Source organism: Lipophrys pholis (assembly GCF_963383615.2).
Source record: "Lipophrys pholis genome assembly, chromosome: 13".
Lineage (NCBI taxonomy): Eukaryota > Metazoa > Chordata > Actinopteri > Blenniiformes > Blenniidae > Lipophrys > Lipophrys pholis.
In genome coordinates this window covers 28097594-28125527 of record NC_137632.1, presented here as the reverse complement: position 1 = coordinate 28125527, position 27934 = coordinate 28097594, and the positions used below count along the sequence as shown (strand labels likewise).

General features: G+C 43.3%; 1 protein-coding gene across 1 annotated transcript in view; it reads left to right on the top strand.

Moving 5' to 3' along the window:
- Positions 1–1377: 1377 nt before the first annotated feature.
- gpr39 (G protein-coupled receptor 39) overlaps positions 1378–27934 on the top strand; it is a 32546-nt gene continuing 5989 nt past the window's right edge. The window contains exon 1 of the mRNA XM_080477800.1: positions 1378–2501. Within this exon, the coding sequence (XP_080333926.1) occupies positions 1718–2501 (784 nt within the window). The 5' untranslated portion in view covers positions 1378–1717. The remainder of the gene's footprint in view (positions 2502–27934) is intronic.

The window sequence follows — 27934 nt, the reverse complement described above, 5'->3', positions numbered from 1 at the left end:
ACAGCCCGGTGGTCACTCACACTTTATTCACCAATCACTATCACACACAGCACTTTTATCTCACCTTCTCCTCCTGCTTCACCTTCAAAATGGTTGAACCGAGAGGAGGTGGGGGGGGGGTTTCATTTAGTTTCAGTCGGGTTTATAATTTAGTTTATTATTTAGACGTTTGGTTTTGAGGTTTATTTGTTAATATGAGTGTCACGCTTCATGTTTGTTCTGCTCTCACCTGATGTGTCTCACCTGATGTGTCTCACCTGATGTGTCTCACCTGATGTGTCTCACCTGATGTGTCTCACCTGATGTGTCTCACCTGATGTGTCTCACCTGTGCCTGAGTGTGATGAGCTGCACCTGCTGCTTTTAGGATATAAGGAACTTGTCTTGTGTTTTAATGTTCCAGCTCTAGTGTTCCTTCCCTCTTGTGCTGCAGCTTTTAGTATTTTCTGGTGGTCTCCTCCCTCGAGCTGCAGCTTCCCTGAGGCCTTCGACTTTTGCTCCCTGACCGCAGGATTTTTGGACTTTTAGTTTCTGTTTGTTTAAGAATAAAGGAGTTTTTTGTTCCATGGCAGTGTCTGGCATCCATTGAGTCCACCTCACCCCACACGTACCGTCCGGGAGGATTTGAACAAAGCTGACGTTCTTATCACCTCTGCAGTTTTTAATGATGTCATCCAATGGAGTGGAATTTATTTAAGGTCATCATCCTCGGTTCTGGAGAAGCCACACTGCTGTTAATCCTCCAATGCACTTTTTATTTTTTATTTTGGTACTTTTAAAAATATAAACTAAAAGACGTGGCGGACTGGTTCTCCTTTGACGACTCATTGATCCGCCCGCTCTCCGGCCAGCCGGGGTCATATCAGGAACCCCACGTTCACAGTGAGTAAGACTTTCCTGTAGGAATATCCAACCTCTTGCAGACATTAGTGAATAACATGTTCACCTCACCCACTCACCACTGTCTGCTTCCTGTTAGGACACCCCCCCCCACTGGCTCTATCCCTACTAAACACCTCGGGGGTGGAGGGGGGGGGGGGTGTGTTGTTTTAATGCAGCATTACTCTCCGGAGCGTTTATCTCCTCTCCCTATCTTTGACACAATCGCCAAACAAAACTACAAGGTCATAAATTTCAACACGACTTGATTTATTTGGCCACAACGTTCACTTCCTGTCTGATTGAAGCACGTTTCTAATCTCTAGTAGCGACAAAGAAATACAAGCAGGAGTTTCTGTACGGGGGGGGCAGTGGCACGGATGATAAGAAATGACGACAGGCCTCATTGCTCATGCTGCCTGAGCTGGTGTTTAATGTTTAACCGCCTCGTCCATGTAAGAGGGAGGAGGAAGCCTGTTGAAAGTTTGCTAACAGAGCCGAGTGTGAAACAGTGAAAGACTCGACCGGAGGCTTGAGAGGACCACGCCGGTCCGTAGACCGTCATCAGAACCCCCAGCCTCACTCTCTGGAGACGGCAAGTATTCTTGATCCTTACAGGAAGTAAAAAAAGTGCTCTAGTATTTTCTACTTCTTGTTGAGATTTGTGGCTCCCACCCACTGGAAAAGAGTGTAGTACTAAAGAGTGTAGTACTAAAGAGTGTAGTACTTTGGACACAGAGTGAACCGTCGGGTCATCTCTGGATCCCGGCGCGGGTCGCCGCGGCAGAACTGATAAGCTGGTCGATACCTGAACAATCTGGGCTCTCCGCTCTGCAGCCATGAGCGAGGAAGTGGAGATAGCGGAGGAGAAGGACTGGAGTGAACTCGAACCCAACTACGCGGTCAAGATCTTCCTGACCAGCCTGTACAGCCTCATGCTGGTGACGGGCATCGTGGGTAATTCAGTCACCATTAGAGCCACGCAGCTGCTGAGGAGTAACGGCTACCTGCAGAAGAACGTGACCGACCACATGGTGAGCCTCGCCTGCTCGGACCTGCTGGTGCTCCTCATCGGGATGCCGGTGGAACTCTACAGCGCCATCTGGTTCCCCTTCACGTCGACATCCGGCAACGGGTCCTGCAAGGTCTACAACTTCCTGTTCGAGGCCTGCAGCTACGCCACCATCCTCAACGTGGCCACCCTCAGCTTCGAGCGCTACATCGCCATCTGCCACCCGTTCCACTTCAAAGCCTTCGCCGGGCGGCGGACCTCGGCCCTCATCACCTTAGCCTGGCTGGTGTCCTTCCTGGTGGCGCTGCCGCTGCTGATCGCCACGGGAACGGAGGGGCACGTCCCCCTCCTACAGGACACCCCCGTCCAGAACCTGACCTTCTGCACCAACCTGAGGGAGCGCTGGCTGATGTACCGGCTCAGCATCTTCCTGGCCTTCATCCTCTACATGGTGGTGCTGGTGGGCGTGGCCTTCATGTGCCGGGCCATGATCCTGGTGCTGCGGCGGTCGATGGGGTCGACCAGCGCCGAGGTCAACGACACTCGGAGACCCCCCAAGCATGAAAGCCAAAAGGTGAAGACGGCCAGGAAGCAGACCATCATTTTTCTGGGTGAGTTGTTGGCTTCATGTTCTCAGAAAGTGTGAAAACCGTTATACTGTTTGGATTTAGTGATTCACCGTCTGACCGCAGTAAAATAGAATAAATAGGATTATTTCATCCTGGAAAATGTTCTAACATGGGCTCTTATTCAAGATTCAAAATACTTTATTTATCCTGGAGGAGTCATTTCAAACGGCCCACACTGAGTAGTTCATGTTAACATAAACAGAAAACAAAAAAATAAGTGCACACAAACCACATAACAAATATTGTAATTATACAATCAATACTCATCATACAAAGTACATCGTGGTCGAGGCAACTTGGCCGAGAGGGAGAACTTCTGTGTTCATGTCTCACATAAAAGTGTTATGTCATAAAAGATGTTTCTCTCCAGAAAAAACGTGACAACAAAGTGTACCTGCTCTTTTAAAGTTTCACTAAATATAAAGCATTCGTGTATTAATGCTCAATGACTGAATTAATGCTTATGTCAAAGTGAGCTTTATTGTCAATTGTACATAGAAGACACACAGTGGAATTTAAATATTACCTCCCTTATCATTCTATGATGTAGACATATATCACTCAGAACAAAAATATATAGGATATAGGAAAAATATATTAACAAAAACATCAGAAAATAGAGAATGTAGGCAACAAATATATTTTAAGTAAAAGTAAAAAACTTACATGTGCAATATCCAAAACAATATAACCTGAATTATATTACTGGAAATGTAATAAATTACAAGTGGAAGAAAAAAGTGACATTTCTCAGAAGTGACTCACATTTTTAGTAACTTTAAGTAAAAAAATTGTGAAAAACATTAACTTGGTTTGAATTGCCCGTGTAAACCATCTTTATTCATAACTCTTTTCTAAGGCAGGAATCATAAACTTATTGGACAAACTAGAGTTGATCAAAAGTTGACTAAAGTGCACAGTAAGTAGTGATTCTGGATTTTCAAAGTAAAGAAGTAAATCATATGAGTAAAAATTGCATATTTGAATGAAAACCTCACAAAAAGCATCTTAGGATCCTGCAGTACTTATTTACAAAAAATGCCCTTAATTCTGTCTTAATAACACGTGGAAATGATTGTTTGTGTTCATCATGTTTTATCATTTCTAATTACTTCATCACTTTAAATCACATGAGAGGAATAATAACGACAAGAACTTGTTTGCATTTAATTATAATTGATATAAAACTAATAAGACTTCTGTTTGACTAAGATATGCAGCAGTTCAGTATCAGTACCACACCTACAAGTATAATCTGACCTATGAAGTGTTTTTTATCCGGTTGGACTAAAAAGATTATGAATTACATGTTTTTTCTGATTTTCTGACACAAAATCAACCAACTGAACTGAGATTTGTACACAAGACATAAAAAATGGCAAAATGTTTAAATTAACAACGATGGAAGTGACTCTTGTGGAAAAGACAACAAAAGGCCTGGAATGGTTGGATTCTTTTAAAACATAACAAACTTCCTCCTCTGAATCAGTGTTGACAGAAACATGATATGAGGACCTAGTCGGTGTCTGTCTGGTTTTTGGGTTTGATCACCGGCGGTGCAGCGATGTGCAGACGTGCCAGACGGCCGCGGCGTCTGTTTACGCCGCCGGTGAAAACGCCACTTTGACTGTGTGCCAGAGGTACAAGTGGTGGCGCCTCCACCGTTAGGGCCATTCCAGTGATTGATTCTACACACTCTTTGTTTGGGGGGGGGGGGGGGTGCTGTGGCGGATATATATACACCATCTGTGGCGGTCAGTGTGGGCAGCTTGTTTTTCATCCTGTGGTCGAGTCTTGTCTCGGTCCTGCTGGGTGTCCCCTCCGCCTGGACACGACACGAGAGAGAGACCCGGAGACATTAGATGTTGACACGCTCGGCTGATTAGAACACATGGATACACACAGTACGTGGACACACATGAGCTCGGTTACTCTGGTTTCAGACACTATGGGACATAAAATGTCCCATAGTGGGACACACACATCGGAGTACCAAACTTCCAGAGGCGGTCGATTTTAAATAATAATGGGACGGATCAGTGCTGGCTCTTTGTGGAAACCCATTCCTACCACTACTTTTCAATATTTAGTGGAAGTTTTAAAGCTTTATAAGTTTATTTAGAAAATTGGGATTTAGGCTGGATTTTACTAAAGTGGGTGGGTTTAATCTGGCCTGTGTCCCTTCTATTGGACGGATCAATCAGTGGTATTAATCAGTCGATCGGAGCGCTTCCCACCGCGCCACCGCTTCAACTTCAATTCCAGAAAAAGTGAACGAAGTTTGGACGCTTCATTTTCCGTTTCACGACGGTTTTGTGTTTACACTGTTACCGTTTCAGAACGGTGTAGTTTTCATGCCGGGCCACTAGTGGGTGCTGTTGGTTTTGCTTTTGTAATGAAACCAGGCGCAAGTGTGAGAACAATACGCTATAATCATGAAGTGCCTCAGTGTGACGCTGGCGCTCGTGGCTGTGGCTCTGAGTCACTGCAGTGGAATTCCAACAGCTAAAAACTCGGCTTCACATTTTCAGGGTATCGATTTCAGAGGCCGACTGTTTGCTGATGGAGCTCCAACCCAAGGAGACGGAGTAGTGACTAACACACACTGGAGGGGTGAAAATCACACCGGCGAAGCTTTCAGGGTTTATTCCAGCTGGCAGAGTGGGGTCTGAGCTCCTTCGGGGTTAAACGGGATTAGAGATTAGATGCTGGAGTTATTTGAGGGCTGATGTTGACCAGACGTCCTGCGGCGTTTGAAATAACCTCCGCCCACATTGATTTGGCTGCAGATGAAACCAGCCATCATCTCCTCCTCAGGTCATGAGGACTTGTGTGTTCATTACACTGAGATTTCAGTTTATTGAAGGGGAAGGGCGGCTCTCGCTTCACACTGGGAGGACCCCGGTTTGATTCCCGACTCTGAGGAGAAACGCAGACATAAACAATATGTAGAAAATAAGACGTTTTACTGTTTAAGTGAACGTACGAGCTCGTTCCCAATATGACGGAAGCAACTTGTGAAAGTTGGGAGAAGATAAAGGTGGAAAACATAAGTTGTGATACTGATTTAAAAAAAAAAGCAAACTAAACTCCAGCTCACTCTAAACGCCACGGTAACACGCTATGCTACGTGAAGGGTATTTTACAGCAACAGATTTTTCTTAGAATAACCCAAAGTTGTATTAACAAGGTGAAGCTGTTTCAGAAAAATGGTCTTTTAAGTAATACAGATGTGGATGTGAAGATCAGAACAGGGCGATCCAGAAGATGTGGAGAAATAATCTGTGTGCAGGACGCCGGCAGAGTTCAGGTGACACCGCTTTTAAAAACAGACATGATCATTTACTGGAAACAGAGGATGAATGGATGAATGGATGAATGGAGGAGTGAAGGAGTGAAGGAGTGAAGGAGCTTAATCACTTTCTTCAACATGTGTAGAAATAAAGAACACACACTGTTTTCCACCCTATCTGATGAAGATTTGTAAAGATGAGGAGCTTTAACTTGAGTTTTTAAAAAAAAAAAACTTGTGATGCTACATGCTAATGTGCCAATTGTCCATCTACTGAGCATGTGCAGAAGCACTATTTACGACAGTCGTAGTGCTCATGAGCAGCAGCACTTTAGAAAAGTTGTATTTTCCCCTGTTTCCATGGCGATGGAGGCGGAGCAATTTTAAAAAGTTTCACCTTGGAGGCCGTTTTCGAAAGGTTGTGTTTTCAGAGGCTCCGAGCGTCATCGTCATGGAAACGGACGTCTCAAAGCTCTCAAGCTTTCCGTTTTCACTCCTCGATGTTAAAAAGCAAGTATACTACTTTTTAAAGAAGTAACTTGTGAGTGTAATCAAGTAGGAATCTTCAGAAAGACAAAAACTTGCGTTGCCATGACGATACAAAGTCATTCAGATGAATGTTTCTTTAACGCTTTTTTTTTTTTAAAGTTTCTCTTCATATATTCTTAAGTAAACATTAAAAATATATATTTGTACCTGCAGTGAACCCTTCCCTCCTCAGTTCCTCTGATGTCTGTTGTTTTAAACGCTGTGAGAAGGAAACGCTCGCCGGCGGGAACGTGAGCCGGGATCAGCGCAGGTTGCGTTTCACCCCGCTGATTAAACGCCGCCGCTAATCTCGAAATAGAGTTCGTCAAACTGCGAGAGCTGAAGGCGCCGTCAGGAAGAAGGACTGAGCGGGGAGTTGGTGACGGAGCGCCGCCTGTAATGTCATTTTACACCTGCTGCTCCAGTCCATCCGACACGCAGGTCAAAGTTATGACTTGCGACCTTTTTAATTTTTGATTTCCACCAAAATTCTATAATTCAAAATGAGCTACGAGTTGTAAAGTTTGTTTCCCCAAAAGCCGCTGGAGGGACACGAGCAGCGGTGATGTTATTGATGATCTTTATTACTCTGTTCTATCTGAGACTTCGGCTCGGCAGCATTCTGAGGGGCACAGACCATCGTCTGTGGATAAAAGATGATGTCATCTGATAACAACAACAGTGGCGGCCTCCATGCTCCAGGTGGCGCTGCAGAAGCGACTGATGCTGCAGCAGCAGGGCCATAGACCTATAGAGCTCAGAGTTATATAGAGACGTCTCTGAGCGGGAGTCTACTTCTAAATTTCTATGTGCTCTGTGTCTTCTTCTGCGTTTCTGGTGACTCACAGCGCCCCTAAAGGCCTGATGTATGTACTACATGCCCTGAGCCGAGTTCATAGTGACGTGTGGACGTTCTCTCTTTGGAGAACCCCGGGGAGAAAAGAAAAAGATCGTTTAGGCTCGTGTGGATGTGGCCTGAGTTTCTTCAGCTCATCTGCTGGATCAAACCACAGGAAGCCAGAGAACGACCGACGCCCCGGAGCGCTGATCCACCTCCAACCACCAACCATCCACCTCCAACCACTCACCATCCACCTCCAACCATCCACCTCCAACCACTCACCATCCACCTCCAACCACTCACCATCCACCTCCAACCATCCACCTCCAACCATCCACCAACCATCCACCTCCAACCACTCACCAACCACCAACCATCCACCTCCAACCACCAACCATCCACCTCCAACCACCTCGGATTGACGCAGCGTCCACACGAGCCAAAAGCATCGGCGTTCTCCAATAAAAACCCAAAACAATTCTGTCTCTCTCTCTATATATACATTATATAACAGTTTTCCTGACAATGTTGTTAAAACAGCGTTGACACGATGGTGTCGTATCACTTTCTTATTTTTCATCCTCGTGTTCGTTCAGGAGCATCGATGTTTACAAAGGAGCTCAGTCGCTCCTCTATGCAAATGCGACACTTAATCACTCAGGTCTCCTGTTTATATAACTTTATTTTTTAAAAATAAATTCCCGTCTTCATCCACGTTACCGCTTCAGTTCTGTTTGATTTCGGCACGGTCCCCACTGAATGCTAATTTGAGACATTTAACCGAGAGCATTTGCACAGTGAATGTGAATATTTAGAGTGATTAATTCTAATGTGAGCCACATTTCAGTCAGAAAGTTCAGTGATCACAGTTATGAGGGAGAACAAACACGTTATTCCCCAAACAGAAGGACGGGACTTCTCTAATGAAGCTTTCAGCTCATGGAAATGTTTGCGTGTGCACGTACTCCGCCTGAAAGGAGAGATTTCTCTCTGGAAACGATGTGCTTTCTAGTTACTCACAGAAGAACAACGCTGAGGGCGAAATGGGAATCTTTGAAATGCATTCACGAGGAAACGACTGAGCCAGGTGGTGAGAACAGGAGTTCAAGACTGAGGATTGTCATTCTGGAGACAAAATTAATAATATATAATAACATCGTCTCTCTTCCTGTCCTGGTAAAGCTCAGTAAACCAGAGTTTCCACCTCCGGAGTCACATTTATTTGTCCTAAAAGTCACTAGAATTGTTTGCATTTAAAATGAAGAAGAAGAAAAAAAAGAGGAATAACGTCGTGGAAAAGAATAAAAAAGTGAGTAAAAACATGTGTAGACGTGGAAATGGACTTTCTTGGTCAGTTTTGCATCACATGAAAATAATGACTTTAATAATGAGGGGAGGAGGAGGAAGAGGGGAAGGGGGAGGAGGAGAGGAGGAGGAGGAAGAGGAGGAGGAGGGGAAGGGGAAGGAGGAGGAGGAGGGGAGGAGGATTAGGAAGAGGGGAAGGGGAAGGAGGAGGAGGAGGAGGGGAGGGGGAGGAGGAGGAGGGGAAGGGGAAGGAGGAAGAGGAGGAGGGGAGGAGGAGCAGGAAGAGGGGAAGGAGGAGGAGGAAGAGGAGGAGGAGGAGGAGGAGGGGAGGAGGAGCAGGAAGAGGGGAAGGGGAAGGAGGAGGAGGAAGAGGACCTCTGAGATCAAAATTCATGGACTTTATTTTAAAGATCAGCAACATGTGAGGTCGCTCCTCCTCCTCCTCCTCCTCCTCCTCCTCCTCCGGTGTTTATGTAAACTGTTTGCTTCGTACATAATCTCAGCAGGAACTCAGTGGGATGTTCATCACACACACACACACACACACACACACACACACACACACACACACACACACACACACACACACACACACACACACACACACACACACACACACACACACACACACTTCATCTCCCTGTCTTCCTCCTCTCATAACCACCAGCCTAGAATATTGATGACAGCATAAATATTGATGAGGACAGAAAGAAAAAAAAAAAAAAAAAGATTGAGTGTTTTATTTTGTTTTTTTTAACATTTGTAGCTCCATCTTTTATTTTTCAGATTTTTTTGTTCCACGAGATGCAATTTATTTTCTTGGTTTGAAAATGGATTCGTATTAACGACGATGTCTTCAGTTTAGATTAATAATTTAAAACTCCACATACGAGTCCTGTTCTGCTCGCCGCCCCTCTTCAGGATTCACCAACCGCTCCGCTCCATATAAACATCAATCTGAGCAGCAACACTCTGCAAAGTGGACTTCATCATCTCCATAATGGAATATTACATTTTTTACTGACTATTACTGCGAGGGGTCATGACACCGTCTGCGGGAGTCCTTATCGCCTGTCGGCTGCAGGTACGCTCTGAGTGGGAGTTAGAATATGAACTGTTGTTGTCACTGAGCGCCGCTGCAGATTGAGCCGCCTCCCGCTCTCCAGATGTGCAGACGTCAGGTTCCTCCCGTCGCTCCGCCTTACCTTGAGACAACTTTTAATCCCGCCCGGGCTCGGCGACTTTGGAGAGTAATTAAAGGCAGAGGACCTCCTCGTTAAGTTTCCCACACATCACGTCCAGGACACAAGGTTAATTGCTTTAGATAGTTTTATTTTTTTTTTTGGTTTAGTTCTTTCAGTTGCTGTGAGGAGCCGGCATTTGTGAAATGAATATTAATTCTGTTTTTGCCGCCTTCTGCTTTTTCGGCCTGTGCCCTTTGACCCCCGCGGGCCTGGTGAATCGGAAGCTCTCGGAGAACGGGATTGTTGGAGGATTTGGAAATAGAACGAGATGCAGTGCAGCGTTTACTTCAGCAGGTTTTGCTCGGCGCGTGCCGACGGGATCTGTGGCAAAAGTGGGAAAAGTGACGTTTGTGATGAAATGCAGAATAGCTGCTCCTAAATCCTAACAAAGGTGGAAGAAATGTTCCTGATATGCACCGAGGATGTAAATTTAAGACCTAGGCCTCGTTTACGCCGCGTTTCACGTGAAAACGCAAAGGTATGATTGTCTAGGTCCGTTTTGTGTAATGCCATGTTTGTACACTGGATGGCAGTAGTGAGTCCATTTGAGTTTCAGCGATGATATTCTTTATTTATCCATGTTAGAATGTACTTTGTTGTTTTGTTAATGGATACTGGACGACAGAGTGAGTGAGTCACTGCACCACCTTGTGGTACAACCTGGTATTGCAAGTGCTTGGCTCGTTAAGTAAATTCCTCCATTCTGATAAATATTTTCAGATTGTTTTTGATGGTAAATATGCCATACAGTACTGTTACAGTATGCTAGATTGGTAGTGCATGTACGTATCTTTTTCTGTGGATGAAAAAAAAAACCAACCACCGGCTTGGTGTTTAAAAACTTGTTTATATCAGTGCTGTGCGAGAATTTAAATTTTTGCTAATCCTGAATTGAATTCTTTATTATTAATCGTGAGGATCGTCATCTATGGTGTGTTTTGAAATTAATTAAAACTTCTGGAAACATTAAAACACTTAAACTTTGCTGCGGGTATTGATTAAATTTGTAATTATTAGCATGCAAATGTATACATTTAAGTCAGGAACAGTTTATACTTTGTGCATTCGGATGCAATGAGTAATGGAAAAAAAAGGTTAAAAATTAAACGGCATTACCATTTGATAAAGTAGTTGTCAGTTTCAACCAATTAATGCATGAAGTGCATATACCCACGTAGAGGAGTGCCAAACTCATTTTAGTTCAGGGGAAAGAAACATCATCTTGATTTGGCCGGATCAGTAAAATGACCTTTAAATTTAAAATTTAACCTATTTTTTCTTTGTTGTTCAGCCGAGTATCTTTTGAAGGAGAGTATGTTTTTATAAAAGGTTTATTTTTTTTCAGTTAGTACCACAAATTACTCCAATCTCTACATAAAGCCAATTTTAATGAAACTTTTCGCTGTAAACTTCAATAAAATGTCCGAAAAGCCTTTTTGCATGCGTGTTTTTACAAACTTGCATGACTTTGAGGCCAGTTTTACAACAACGAGGTAAATCTTATTATACTTGAATAACTATTTTCCCTCTGCGAGGTTTTTGTTTTTACATATTTCATTGTATTTTTTTTTATTGTTCAATAGTAAAAAAAAAAAAAAAAAAAAGGAATAAAAATAAACCTCCCCAACATTTTGTGAACTGCAGTTGCTCTTATCTGGTCCGTGAAAGTTTTCTATGTTTCTCTCTTCTTCTCCCATGGGTCGAGATGCAGTGGTGGAAAGTGCGAAGGAAAGTTAATTGAATTTTGAGCACACATGGGCTTTAGTTAGCGACTAATAAAGTTTCCTCCTTATTCAAAGATCCTCCTTCTTGCTCCCTGAAAGCTTTTCCTGCAAAGACCCAACAAAACGGGGGATTTCTGGAGAATCTTATAATGCTAATCAGGCGCAGACGAGGCTCATCGCTCATCACTCATGCAAGGGAATTTAAAAACAAAAAGCACAGATACAACACAATGTCAAGTCTTTTATTTTTTTTTAAACTTGAAGATGTCTAAAATTTGCATGCACAGACGGAACGGGGAATTCATTAAGAGGGATGATAATTATCCGACTAATCTGTGAAATCAAGCGTGGCGTATTGACGCCGTCTAACAAGAGGAGGGATGGAGTGAGCGAAGGAAGAAGAACTTCGCCGCTCTTCATTGTCCTATAATGTTCCCATCAGCCACGTCCCGGCGCTCCGCGGCAACAGAACCGTAGCTCACGATGAGCGGCGACAGCCCAATTGCCTTCTATGACCCTCTTACCTTCGGATCGATGGGGCTTATTTATGTTGTTTGACGAGAGATCCCGACTCCCCGGTGGCCAGGGTGGCCTCCTCCGAACCCCCCAACGTCAGATAAAAACTCAACAAATCGCTGCCGGTGGTTTCGATGAATGCGCCTCATCATTCTTCGTCCCGAGCCGTCCTCGTCTGCTCGGCACTGACTGACAGCCGCATAGTTACGTAATGAGCTCCGGAGCTTGGCGGGCCCTCGGCGGCCGCCATCGCTAAAGGCAAAGCCTTACGGTGAGTGACAGCGGAGCGCTGAGACGGCCGCCCGGGAGGCAGTACTGCAGATGGCTCTCGAGGTACTTTGTGGCGTGTCGGTACTCTGATGGGAATTCACAGGCTGTGCTGAGTGGGGAATGTTTACACTTCTGCTCGGTGCCCTACACCCCCCCCGGCATGTTGACGCCAGCCTGGTGGTCAGCTTGGTGAGCAGGTCACGACGTGCTGCGTTTAATGTCTGATGGAAGTTTGGAGCGTTTATATTTTATTGAAATTAGATTTTTTACATAGTTTTAAGCTTTTAACATGAGATCAACGGCTTCACTGTACAAATACTTGTAGTTGCTATGAGGTTATAGGATGGAGGGCAAAAATACATAGTTGTACAGGAGAAAGTTACTGAATCATTATACAGCAAGTGTGGTGAATATGAATTTAAAAAAAAATTAAATATATATATATATGTATATATATTTGTGGTATAAATCTTAAAATATCTTACAACAAAATCAGCAAAACAAAAATCCCGGCGAGCCAGTGGAGGAAATGACTCTACTGACACTTGCGCCTCAAACTTGTTATAAACAGAATCAATCTCAAACAAAAGCAGATATTTTCAGATGTAGACAGTCACAGTACGTGTTATAACCACATTAATATAAACTCCTCCCATTATTACGTGCGATCTGGAACAGATATTGCGTAGTATTCCATATTCGGGAAACGCAAAAGCACTGAATGGATAGACGGTGCGTGTTCTTTTGTGATTCTTTGCTTCCACACTGGGAGATAAAACTGTGGGGATCAAACCAGAAGATTGTAGAAGAACCTGCTTCACAACCTGTGTAACTTAAAAAAAAAAAGTACTTTTAATTGGATCCTCTGCTCTCCTGGGTAAAGTTGTATCCTTATTTACTCCACAACTACCAGCTCCGACACTTAATTCTCCCCTTGTTACACTTAATTTCCTTCCTTTCTACATTGTTAATGTCATGCATTACCACAGCCACTAGAGGTCGCCATAAATCCTTCCTCCAGACGCCAGCGGCTGCTCTTGGGACGAACTACCCGCCACCTGCTCAATCTGCCGGGACTTTCCTGTGATTCTTTATTCTTACCTGGAGCGAGCCTTTTCAATGAACGTTTGAACTCTTGGTAATATAAATAGATTTCCTGCTGCAGCTTTGCAGTTTCAGTTGACCTAAACGGAGCGTAAGTCCGATGTTCACACTGTCCCTCTCATTTCACTGCTTTCCCAGAGCAGATCCGCTCAGATTTTACGAGAGGGGTTTGAGCTGATGAGGTGAATTTCCGCAGACGACAGCCTGCAGCACCACAACCTTGGGGGGGAAATTAGATTGGTGACTTACTGGTGTGTGTCTGCACTCGCAGCACATAACTCACACCGCAGGGACTCATCAGGCCCTCGCTCCGTTGTAAGTACAGCGATTAGTTTTATTGTATAGTGATATACTGAAAGCTTTAATATCTTGCAGCTGGGATAGGTGAAGCACTAACTCAGCAGATTATAGCCACGACTTTTAAAATATAAATGAACAGAATGCAGTTGTTTGCGAATCCCACAGATTTATTCGCCGGAAACCTCGATGAGAAGAGTGGTGATGGCTGAAGATAGATACGGAGTAATTACGGTCACATTCTTGTAATTTAAGCATTGGTTCAAACTTTTCGGGGCGTTTATAGATTATAAAGTTTCAATTTGGCATCATTTAGCAACTCCTGAATTTTGAATGAAAGTCTATAAGGAAATATACAGTGAAATTATACTTTTTTTTAAAAATGCAGATTACTTAATCCACACAATTGTTCAAGTTAACCAAATGTTACAAGTCGTTTCAACTAAAAATGGTAAAATTTGAAATGACAAAATGTTAAACTTACTTATACGTTTTGAGTTTGTTTTTATTTTTATCTTTTTTAAAATATTAATTTAGGTTTGCAAAACCTAATTGATTTGCTTAATTTGAACCTCGGGGTTTGCAGTGTATTCTATTTCTAATATGATATGGACAAGACAGAGTGGATTTGATATTTAATGAAACACATTTGCTCATTTAAAATGTAATGCCAGCAACATACAGTATTCATCCATCATCCATCATCCATCATCCATCCATCCATCATCCATCCATCTAGATCCAGCAATAATAAAAATGTATTCTTGCGTAATTAAACAGGCTTTTATTGTAAAGTCAATAGATATGTGGACCAGTGACACTTAGAAGGGTAATTAATGTTATCGTTTTAGCAGGAAGGTCAACAATGTGTGGGTTTGCAGGCACCGCTCGTGACCTCACCGATTATATAGTGGAGCATGGTGGTGGCAGCATCATGCTATGAGCAGCAGGGAAGGGTGAGCTGGGGAGAGCTGGGGAGAGCTGGGGAGAGCTGGAGAGAGCTGGAGAGAGCTGGGGAGAGCTGGAGAGAGCTGGAGAGAGCTGGAGAGAGCTGGAGAGAGTGCAGCAGTAAGTCCAAAAAAACCCACATTGCCATTCAATAAAGAATAGAAAGAAGCATTTAACCTATTGTGATCATAGTGAACCTTCACTGGAGATATTAGGATCAGAGTAGAGCTATAGGGCGGCGTCAGGGGTCAAAGGTCAGGGGTCAGGGACGCACAGCGACGACCTGTTGCCTGGAAAACCTGCAAACTTCTGATCCCAAGTTTGTTTCTCCAACCTTCCGTGTCACTGTACTTGCCGCAGTTTTAAATTCTCACAACCTCCGAAGTGAGGAAACTTTGTGACGAAGACTTGAAGCTGTAAAAAGCGAGACGCTGAATTATGGGTCTGAATGCCTTCATTGGGATTCATGGAGGAAATGGCAGTTTTATCTGTTTTAAAAATGCATTTACAACACAATGAGATGTGCGAGTGGGTGACAGAGTGGGAATAATTCGCCACTCAGGGTGTTGGGAGTAATTGTTCTGATTACAGATTGAATGAAAATAATGATTTCATAAAATGAGTCTTCATTGCCACTATTCAGAAAGTCCAGTCGAGACGGCAGTGGAGCAGAACAGGAGGCTGTGAAACCGATTTCTTTATTTCACCTTGAACTGAGAACCGTGGCTGTCGGTGCTATCTGTTAAACCAACTGCAACTCGGAGCATTAATAAAACAATACAGCTCATATTATTATCAAGTCATTAGAATGAGAGTCCAGACGAGAGCTGAACATTGAGGGGCTTCCTCCTTTAGGAATTACACACTTAAGTTAAAGGAAATAAATAAAGAAAAAGGTGTTTCTTTCCAAACGTGTGGCCTTTGTTGTGCTTTTCCTGCTTCGGAGGGGGAAGGTGTGGAGACTCAGAGAGAGCATGTGGGTTTTAAGAAGCTTTTCGACGTCCTGTGGGACGCAGAGCTTCCAGTAGATTTGCCTTGATTAAAACAAAGTGGCATGTTTTCGTCACGACCCCTGTTTAGAAGCAATTAAAGAGTGGGAGACGAGAGGACGATGGCCTGTAGGTTGACTGATGAGTCACACCAACACGCCGCGTTTGCTAAAGGACAAAAAAAACAACCCTCCTCCGTGTGAAATCAGTCTTGTGCTGCAGCAACGTTTACATGTTTACATGATGAATTGTGTTGTTTGCTCCACGAGTGTGTACATGTAGTATGTGACACACTCTATGGGACTGTGAATGTCCTTACAAACCGTCCACGCTCACATGAAATCAAACACTTGTACAGTTTTACCGACAGTCGCAGGAGCAGGAGCCGTTTTAGTTATTAATCTAAAAGTAGAAGCAAAGTGATTTGGTCTATTGGTGCTGTTGGAAGCGTCTCATTGGACCAGTGATGCTGAGACGTGTCTCCTGGTGCAGCTCGACACTGCGATGGGAGGACGTGGATTCATCTGACTTCAGGTTTTTATCACAGGGTTCGTGCGGTGGTGTGAGTAAACAGTCTGGCTCCAGTGCCGACGCATCGTATTAAAAGTTCCTACTGTTTTTAACATTCGCGGCACGCGGGCACGTTCGTCAAAGAGCGCCGTTACGCTTCATTGATCGGTCGCCACGTTTATTCCCGGATTATTTCTTTCACCGGTCATGAAAATGTGAGCAGTGGAGGTCTGACTTCTGCTCACAGCTGCTTGTTTAAGATTGCCTGCCCCTCCGGCGACGACGACAGAAACCAGAAAAGGAGGAAAAATGAGTCCTTCAGCAAAGGTTAAGAAGGCCTCATAACGCCGTCGGCGGACGGACGTAACAGATGGCCGCATGCACTCGTGCAGGAACAAACCCGACCCTGGTAAATCTCCAAAGCAATCCATTCCCTGCAGAACCGGGGACAAGCAGTACTTCACTTTGTCCTTCGCATGTTGATTAGTGGCGGACAATTAAAGTGGCGAGCTGCAATTTGTGGATTTGACCACGACGGCGGAGACACGGCGCTCTCGGCTGCGGCTCAATCACAGTTTAATTAAGATGAAATTGAACCTGTTAGCTGTCTTTCTTTATGTTCGGCCTCCGTCAGCCTGTCGACGTCTCACTCTTTAGACTTTGCTTCACCCTCACGCCCACGTCAGGGCTCGATAAAACGCCGGGGTGCGTCTCGGTTTCTGACGGAGGAGGAAAGGTGAAAGGTGGAAACAGAGAAACAAGCAGAATGCCTCCTATATATATATATATATATATATATGTATATGTGTGCGTGTATAAGTATGTATATATACATATATACACACACATATGTGTGTATATGTATGCTAAAAGGAATCACTGCATTTGCCTCCATAAATAATCATCTCAAATTGTAAAATAATAATAATAATAATAATACAGTGAGGACTTTCTGATGGATGATTCATGGAGAACATTAATAAAAGTTGCTGCAGTTGTGCTGATCGACGTTTCTTCTTCTGGCTCGACATGACTTTTATTTGCAGACTCCATTGTGAGATATGAAGAGATTGACCTTCAGGTGTCCACGGACGTTAATCCCCGTCTTCATCAGCGTGTGTGAGCGCCCTGCAGGCCTTTCGTTTTCACTTTATTTAGAATTCAGCTCACCGCGGAGAGCTTCCCTTTACATGTGGTGATCATGGTCCATTAGAGAGGTGTTCCTGGAGTTCATCGGATTGTCCGTTAGCAGGTTTCACACTGACCTGCAGACATCCAGACTAACGGAGAGAATAAGGTGGTGTTCTGTCAGGCTTTTCTGTCTCCGTTCATCCAAAGAATGACGTATCGTTATGACGCCTCCATTCAATCAGGGTAAAAACCAACATCTGCCTCCTTCTGGAAGCGTCTCCTGCTCCGGGGTGATTGATGCAGTCCCTCCCGGAGACGATTTGCTGTTATAAGCAATCTTGGTGTTGCACTCTTTCGATTGACTTTATAAAACGTGATCCGGTTGGTGAGCTGTCAGGTACTCCCCCGTGGACTTTCACCTTGGTTTTCTAACGTTTCACGTTGGTTTGAAGTCTCTTATTGACTCATGAATATGGCTCAGGGAGAAACTATTTAAAAAGTACACAAATGTGCTTTAATTAACAGGAAGTTTCTCATTTATTGATTATGTTCACTATCAGTGATTAATCTAAAGAAAATCTAGATTTAGGGCTGTGATATTCCACCCTGAAGAGTATAATCCCTTGTAGTGGAGATTCGTTTGTTGGCATCATGGATAAACTATTTTAAAAGTACATAAATGTGGTTTTAATAATGGGTAGTTTCTTATTTATTTATTACTTCAGGCTGTCGATGGTGTGACATGGCTGCTAATAAATAAAATAAAAGTAGTGTAGGTCATCCAAAGGAAAAACACGATAGTGTAATTTCAGATTCAAACTCCACAAGGGCTCACTTTTTTCATTTAAGCCAATTTTTTTTTTCTTTTGTTAAACTTATCAAATATAAACTCAAAATCAGATTTGCTTTCTCACAAGTTGACGGCCTGTTAAATAGGATTTATAATGACCAACCTAACAATCACATTCAGTCCACGCAAACTAATAGAAGACTTCTGTTCAGTCCTTTGTGGAGATTCTATATAATTCTTTCTTTCTTTTTAATTATTTCAATCACGTTATTTCCTTTTTCTCAAATTCCATTAAAATTCAAAAATATTTCCAAGGTGAATTCATGAAACGTTTGTCTTTTACTACATGATAGAAGGGAGACACACAAAAATACTTTAACCACTAGAATCTGACTGAAAGAGGAAAACTGAAGCTATAAAGAACTCAAACATCCTTAAATAACTTCAAGGCCTCGTCGACGTGAAGCAAAAGTTTTAATTCATGTATTTAAATAAAAAGTCTTTTCTATTGGTTCTTTAGAAGCTTTCTTTAGATTTATTTTTAGTTGTTTGATATAGTTTTACTGCAGCCAGTATTCTCCTAGCAGTCTGACACAGGAGAACACATTTATCTGGTTGTTTTCCTGCTTTTAAAGTTGTTAAATCCTCTGATAACCTCCGATCTTCACCACCTGCTTCCAGTGACATGAGCTCTTTTCTCTTATTACATCTTACAAATTTCAAAAGGACCTAATATTGCACATGGAATGGTGAGTTGTGTTTCTCTGGCCTTTTTATTTTTTATTTTATGCAACTTAAACAAAATGAAATAATTTGCTTTATTAATCAGACGACAGCCACCTCCTCATGATATCACTTTATCACTTATCATGATACTCTGTTATAACCACTAATCTTAGTGACCTTTTGCCATTTATATAAGCTGTTTAATAATTAACTGGTGAAATGTCTTTTTGTCTCGCCTTTTTATTTGTATTTAATGCGCCGTCCCAACTTCTTTTTTTGAAGCGTGGAAGCCATACTTGATGATATTGGGTCTGGTACCAGAGGCTCCATCCTGAAAATGAGCCAAAGGACCTTTACATCAACCCTGTGAAAATAGTACAAAGTGCAAAGTGTGTAATAATTACCATTCACTTCATAACACCGCCGATAAGTACCCAGTCATCCACGACCAGGCTGCTTACTTCAACAACCGGTTCGACGCTGAGTTTTCAGCCTCTTTGCATCCAATTATCATTGCAAAACACTGTTTGGCATTAAATCTCAGCAGCGCGCCGGAAGCTTATAGCGAGCAGCTGTTTGTAGGCCAGTTTTTCACGTCACCACATCATCTGCATACATAAAAAGATTCATTATGAGGTTAGGAACACAGCAGCAGCAGATGTTCAGCAGGCGCTTTAACGGCGCCGACGACTGGAACGCGGCGGGTTCTCACCGTTAATCATGTGAACGGCACCTCTAACCGCCGCCGTCTGAAAGTTGAATAAAAACTAATCAGATTTAAAAAGATATTCACGCACTCCTCGAGCATCCTGCGAATGAAAAACGACACAATTACCGCCCATTATTTCTCTTCCATTTCAGCCGTTATGCTGACAAACCGATCACCGTTGTTGGGCGCCGTGCGACGTCTGTCAAACTTTTTTATATTCGCTCTAACGACGGAGACCCGAATGAGCTTCGATATCAAACTGGAACAACGTGAAGCGGATTATCACAGTGGTTTGTCCTGAGCTTTGTTTCAAACATTTCGCCGGAGAAAGTTACTTTTCTGTAGTTATTACCGGCAATAAGTAAATATTTACTTTGGAAAACGTGTGTGTGTGTGTGTGTGTGTGTGTGTGTGTGTGGTGGTGGTAAATTAAGAAAAAGAGAAAGGGAAGGAAGGAAAGAGAGAGAAAGAAGGCCTCGAAATTCCTCCTCTCTGCTTCAGCATTTGAACGCATCAGGATGAGTCGGAGAATTACGGACCAATCAGAGGCCGCCTTTCAAAACATATAAACCACATGGTATCAGTTGACCAATCACGTTGCTCCTGACTGGGCGTAATACAAACCAGAAGACAGTTTGCGAGTTGTGTACTCGAGACGATAATTCACTATATTTCGGCAAAAAAAGATGAAGTTAGACTAAATCAGACGGTGACAAGTAGCGGCGGCCATTATACACGTATTTTAGAGGCTTTGAGCAACAAGTCCGCTGTTATTTTCTGCTGCGTCTATTCTGAAAATTGACCGTCCAGATGACGGCTGTACGGCTCGCTGCCTGAAACCATGGCAATAAGAGTTAATTATTAATATTGGACCATTTGAGAAAATTAACCCAAATAAAGCATAATTAAAGCTGTAATTTTCTTTCTGTAATTGCGTCTGTAGCAGCACTAATGATTATTAAACAGGAGCTTCAAAGAGGGACAGCAGCTCTGCAACCTTTTCTCCCACCTGAGCTTGTTTTCAGCATGAAACTGAGCCATAGTATCTTTATTTCTATTTTTTTCTAATCTGTAATCAGCAGGTATTGAACTTATCAATGTGTTTTTCTCAACACTGGAATCAACTGGAAAGAAACTGACTAAGAGTCGACTCGATCAGGAGCGTCTCCCTCCACGTCTGAGAGAGAATACCATCTGGAAAATGATTCGATTACGAGTGAAACTCCTGGGTGAGTTACCAGAGTTATTCAAAGGGTTTAATGAGCGGGGATCTCCTGTTTGTCTGCAGATTAATTCCATCACACTCCATCTCGCCGCGCCGGAGCCCGACGTTACCGACACTCACTTCTCGGATGAGGAAATCACTCTATTTGTGCTCCACAGACTCATAAATGACTTTAAAATCTCCCCACTGAGGGCTGTTTGTCTTGCAGGAACACATAATGAATTCATAGTGAACGTTACAGAGAAGGCAGATTAAATAACCGAAATGTTAAAACACTGTTCCCGCTCTAAATTCATCCGTCTGTGCTTTAGCTGTTGGGTGAAGTGCGGCAGGATTTATGAGAAGGATCTCAGGAGTCGTCAGACTGTTTGAAGTAAAGGATTTCTTTCTAATTTCTTCTAATGACCGATGTCTGAGCTGCGAGTTAAACCCACCCATCTGGACTCATTACCACAGAATTGATATGCCAAATTCCAATCTCCAGAAAAGCTTCTTCAAACTCTCTGCGGGTGTAAAATCTTCCACGGAGCCGCTCTACCACTCTCTGGTTCAAGGGGTGTTTGTACCGGCTGGTCTCAGGCTCTGATGGAGTTTTGCCTTGGTGGCAGGTTGCTCACTATCCACCAGGGCGGCGGCTTCGTCCACTGAGAGCTCACTCCGACCAGATCAACGCAGGCCGCGGGATCGGTCACACACCTCCGTGTTCCACCTGTGCAACATGTGAAAAAAAGAAGCTTATTTAAAGAAATGTTGTATTTGTCTGTCCATTCAGCTTTTGTTTGGGAGTGTGGAGGGGCTCCGGGCCGCTCTGTTTATAACACGTCGTGCTGCATGTTCCCGTACAAACAATCACCCAATCAATAAATAAATAAATATTGACGCTGTGATTTCACTCAATGAGGATTTCAAACTGTTGAAACAGTCGATTGAGAAGCTCCCAGTTAACCAAAGTTAAAAAAAAAAAATCTCTGCTGGTGTTTGGTGAGGATGAGACAAAGTGACTGTCGATGGGACTCATCGCCACTATACTGCCAAAAGTATTCGCTCGACTGCTGTCACACACATATGATATATATATATATATTTTTTAATTATTTCATTCAAAAAGTAAAAATAAAATAAAAATTAACAGTCGTTTTTGCAAAACTTCCAGTTCACATTTTGAACAAAAAGGAGCAGAAAAGATTTGCTCACATTACGTCTGCCCCTTAACACCCTCACAGTGTTCAACATTCTAAATATACACATATTTACAGATACTTTTTAAGCGTTCTATGCACAGTATTTACAGTATACAGAAAAATAACACAAAAAAAAGAAAGATAACCATCATTTTCATGTTTTGCCCAAATCCAAAACGTCTTTTGTGTGGCTGAAGTTTTCACTGAAGCTCGGGGACGGGGTGAATCTACACGCCGTCCTGGAGCGCCGTCCTGGAGCGCCGTCCTGGAGCGCCGTCCTGGACATCACAGGAAGTGTGGCGTTCTCGACTGAAGCGGCAGGAAGTTGTTCAACTCCACTAACCGTGCTCCGGGATTCTTCACGGTCTCACTGTAGTACCCAGGTGCTTCCGCTTTATTATGGTACTACTAACGGCTGAGTGTGGAATATTTCGTAGCGGGGATAATTCCGATTGCACCTCCTGTCAGAGCGAAGCTTCTTTCTCTGTTTGCAGAAATAGTCTGCAGGCCAACGTGCCTGGGTTGTCATACACCCGTGGCCATGGAATTGGAACACCGGAATTCGATGATTCGGAGAGTTTGAACAAGAAATGTTGTCATAGCGATTTATAGGGTAGAAAACGCAGTCTTCAATGGAGGATCTATTCTTACTGGATAAACCACAGGGAGAATATGTAAAACTTCACACACAGAAATGAGTCAAACCCGGGAGGAAACTTCTGCAGACCAGTGCAGAGAATAGAACTAATATATATAAAAAAAAAAAGACATTGAGACGTTTGTGCTTCTCCCTGCCGTGAAGCCGCTGAAGACTCACATCCGTCCCAGAGAGGACGGAGACGATTTTCCCGTCATTGTAAAGATTCAACACGAGTTCCCAGTCAGAGCGTGTCGTCCGGCGGCTGCAGCTTCCACACACGTGTTCCTCTTCTCCCGTCGCCATTCGGTCTTCGAAGTTGGCTTCCGGTTGTGGAGGTGAAGGACAGGAGGACGTCCTCCATTCACAGAAGTTCCGTCCTCACTTATGAAAGACATTTTCTGTGGCAATGGAAGACGCGCTGATATGTTTCGTACAGGTCGGAGGTGCCGGCTGCGCCACGAAGAGTCGGGGAAGCTTCTCTCCAGAGTCTCTGCTCGTACTGGTCAATTTGCATTTGATGAAAAGATTCTGGCTTGGAGCCAGATCGTCGGCCGTCTCTCCAGCCTCAACACGGAGCTGAACGTTTTAACGCTGGTATAAATGGATAACTTCAGTACCTTGGCGGTCCTCCCATCAGCTCCCAGGGCTTTCATCAGCTGGAGTTAATTCCGTCTTTATTCTCATTCTCAGGTCATTCTGCTCTGTGATTGACACGTGAATGATTGCAGCTCAAACAACCTGCAGCCGTGATATTAGAAAAAAAAACCCAACCCTCATGTGATGGATGGTGACGACTGAAGATGCATGAATGAATTCAAGTAATGATATAATGCTGCGATGAATATTGTATGAACGGCTTATTTCGCAGGACTGCTTGAAGCCTGAACTGGTCTCGCACCTTAAACCCAATCTTAACCTATTTTACAATCTTTTTTAATATGAAACAACAACAAGCTGTCTTGTTTCACATCACACACGCTGCTGGGAGGAGGAAAGTTGTCCAACTAAATTTCAATCAACTGACAATAAAGATCTTTTTTGTCTCCTCTCCTGCATCTTCTAGTCGTAAATCACTGTTTAACTACTGTGATTAAAAACTGCTTCTTTAACTCACATTATACAGATGCTACTTAAAAAATAATCCAAAACCTTGTTCAGTAGTAAAAAAGAAAGTATTAAGGATTACAGGTTTTATTTGGAAGTACAGTACGAAGGATGTAAATATGATGAAGACTTTGTTTTGCCTTTATCACAAAGCTCTTAATAAAAGTATAAATCATGTTAACTTTGCGGCGGTGACTCGGCTGGTCCCGTCGTGTCCCGCTGTGGACGGCAGCGACGAGCCCAGCAGCTCAATCACACACACTCCCATTACAGCAAAGACACACTATTAATTGTTCCAATAATCTCCTTTAATTGCTTTGTAATTAGCAGACGGTTACATTCTGCCCGTAGCTGTGTGTGTGTGTGTGTGTGTGTGTGTGTGTGTGTGTGTGTGTGTGTGTGTGTGTGTGTGTGTGTGTGTGTGTGTCTGATTTATAGGACACCCCCTGATGAGGCTGCCGGCTCAGATTGCACCATGAGCATTCCACATGACGAGTGACGTCTAATATTAATAACAATAATCACAATCGCACACATTAATCAGCAACATGCGAGCGCTCCAATACACACACACACACACACACACACACACACACACACACACACACACACACACACACACACACACACACACACACACACACACACACACACACACACACACACACACACACACACACACTTCCACAGCGTCTCTGCAGGGACGTTACTGATCTGTCCTGACTCAGCAGTTTTGTTTTGCTCCCACTGATCAACAAGTCGAGCTGAAAAGATTCAAATCAAAGAGTTTGAGATCCTCCAGGTTTAACTGTGATCTGACGTCTCCTCGTGGTCTCAGCTCATCCCATCAGGTAGTGGGAGGAAGATGCTCTATAATCTGGATGATAGTGGAGGAAGGTGCTCTATAATCTGGATGATAGCGGAGGAAGGTGCTCTATTATCTGGATGATAGTGGAGGAAGATGCTCTATAATCTGGATGATAGTGGAGGAAGGTGCTCTATTATCTGGATGATAGCGGATGAAGGTGCTCTATAATCTGGATGATAGTGGAGGAAGGTGCTCTATAATCTGGATGATAGCAGAGGAAGGTGCTCTATAATCTGGATGATAGTGGAGGCAGGTGCTCTATAATCTGATGTTAGATGAGGAAGGTGCTCTATAATCTGGATGATAGTGGAGGAAGATGCTCTATAATCTGGATGATAGCGGAGGAAGATGCCCCTGGACCCCTCAGTTTTTGCTGAAGCTTTCTTTTGCCCTCTAGGGGGAGCTAGATTACAGATACCTCGGTCAGCCAAGTTGCGTTTCTTGGCTCTAATACACAGATTTGTTCAGTCGCTTTGTTTTTAACCCCGTAAACACCTTTGGGTTTTAAAGTGGCAAAAAAAACAAACCCCAGGCAACTAGAGGCCAAACTCTGTCGTAATTCAACCTGTTTACTTTCAGACTCAAACTTGTTGCCACACTATGAGCATGCCGAGGCTTCAAATACCCTGGGGCAGTTACCTGCGGTTCCCAGGCTTGCTCCAGGGCAGAATATCCCCCAAAACAAACACACGGAGTGAGTCTGCAGCAGGACGGATAACCTGGAGAACGTCCCTGAACGGGCACGGCGGTCGCTCATTTCACCGTCACTCCGGGTTGAAAATGTAAATTACGGCTCATTTAGGCCCAAATACACTAAGATCCTGCAAACACATGCAAATACACTCTGCTTTGGTTTTCAGGTGATTTTCTAAAAGTGACACTATGAGAGAAACAGGAGCTTTGAAATGAAGGTTTTTAATCCTGACAAACCAGGACGATCTGTGTGGGGCTGAAAATGGCTAAAAACAACCCAAACATTGCTGATATGGCTTCAAACCAGGAGAACCTAAATCCAAACGGCTCCGATTCTTCCAATCAGCAGGATAGTTTCCAAAGGTAAACATTGTGAGAGCAGATATAAGAATTTATAAACAGGAAAATGGCTTAAATTGCTCATATTGGTTGAAACGGCTGAAGGAACTGTAAATGTTAAAAAAATAAATAAATAAAATGATTAAAATAGTTTAAACCCCCCAAAAAATGTAAAAAAAACTGTAAAAAGAATAATTACCCAAATAAAATTCAAACGTTGGAATGATTGTACATACTGTGGGATGTGAACGCGCTCCGGCTCGTCTCATCCAGGATTTGGATCGTTGTGGATCGTTGTGGATCTTCTGCGGATCACGACTGGACTGGAGTGTCACAGGATCCCACGTCTTAACAATTCCCATGAAACACTGAATACCTCCTCAGAAGCGTGAAATCTAAAGACTCGTTAGTGAACATCAGTTCTTTTCCATGAGAGGCTCCAGATCAGTGACCGTGACGCTCGGTGGGCATTCTCCACTCAAGCGGGACACGATAACAGCAGAAATCACAAAAGTGAAATCAATGTTTATTTGAAAGAGAAAAGGCTTTGTGAAGGTCGCTCAGACGCCACACGTGCAGCCGGCGCTTTAATCATCCATCAGAACCTTCGGGGATAAACGAATCATGGCTTCATTCTGCAGAATCGTTTTTTTTTTTTTTTTATCTCAAACTTCCCGGGAAGCCGGTGAACCTCCCTTTTGTCTCCGGCTCTTTTCACATTTGTATTCGGGCGTCGCTCTTTCTTCCACTCTCATTCTGCTCTCCTCCCCGCGACTCATTTTCATCTCAGCCTTCGCGCACTGCGTGCGCTCGCACAGGAGAGTCTGCCTCCGCTTTGTCCTCGCAAACTTTGATTTGGATCCGTCTTTAGCGGTGATGAATGTTCGTCCGCTCCAAACTTGGGTTATCATAAGTGATATATTACCGTATTGATTTTTTTTACCAACAATGAGGCCCGGGCTCTCTTTTGTCCGCCTTTTATCTCACAGCGTTACAAGAACATCCTTCTTTCCATTTTCTGCACGTCGGTGTGACTCTTTCTTCTCCCTTTTTTAAAAAAAAAAAAATCCACTTTTTAAAGTTCTCCAACCGTTAAGGTACCAAGACTCCACGTTCTGTTTATTTACCCGACGTTTTGTCAGACTAGAACACATGAAGTTTTGCTGTAGATAGATGGTGTATATCCCAGATAGACGCCTCGTTGATTATTTGTAGTATTTCAGTGACCGAGGATGAATTTTTTCATATTATTTCTGATTTTAAACTAATGATGAGCCAACAGGCAACATGCTCTGTGCATGGGGTTTTGTGAGAACGTGACGGGAGGGAACAGGGATGGAGAAGAAAGAACAGATGAATTCCTGGACACCTTCCGGCACCTGGTTACACACTGAGAAAGAATGAGAAATAGTCTTTATTCCTTCAGGGGCGAAAAGGAAATCAGAGACATTATGACGGGGACATAAAGAAGAAAAAGTCGGGTCCCAATGTCCAACGCAAACCCTCACAGAAAAGACTAAAAACATATGTTTTGTGTTGTGTGTGTGTGTGTGTGTGTGTGTGAGATCCAGATTATAGAGCATCTTCCTCCACTACGATCCAGATTATAGAGAATCTTCCTCATCTAACATGAGATTATAGAGCACCTTCTTCCACTATGATCCAGATTATAGAGCACCTTCCTCTGCAATCATCCAGATTATAGTGCATCTTCCTCATCTAACATCAGATTATAGAGCACCTTCCTCCACTACCATCCAGATTATAGAACATCTTCCTCCACTATCATCCAGATTATAGAGCACCTTCCTCCACTACCATCCAGATTATTGAGCACCTTCCTCCACTACCATCCAGATTATAGAACATCTTCCTCCACGATCATCCAGATTATAGAGCATCTTCCTCCACTATGATCCAGATTATAGAGCGTCTTCCTCATCTAACATGAGATTATTGAGCACCTTCCTCCACTACCATCCAGATTATAGAGCATCTTCCTCCACTATCATCCAGATTATAGAGCATCTTCCTCATCTAACATGAGATTATAGAGCACCTTCTTCCACTACCATCCAGATTATAGAACATCTTCCTTCACTATCATCCAGATTATAGAGCACCTTCCTCCACTACCATCCAGATTATAGAGCATCTTCCTCCACTATCATCCAGATTATAGAGCACCTTCTTCCACTACCATCCAGATTATAGAACATCTTCCTTCACTATCATCCAGATTATAGAGCACCTTCCTCCACTATCATCCAGATTATAGAGCATCTTCATCCTCTATCATCCAGATTATAAAGCATCTTCCTCCTCTAAGATCCAGATTATAGAGCATCTTCCTCCCACTACCTGATGGGATGAGCTGAGACCACGAGGAGACGTCAGATCACAGTTAAACCTGGAGGATCTCAAACTCTTTGATTTGAATC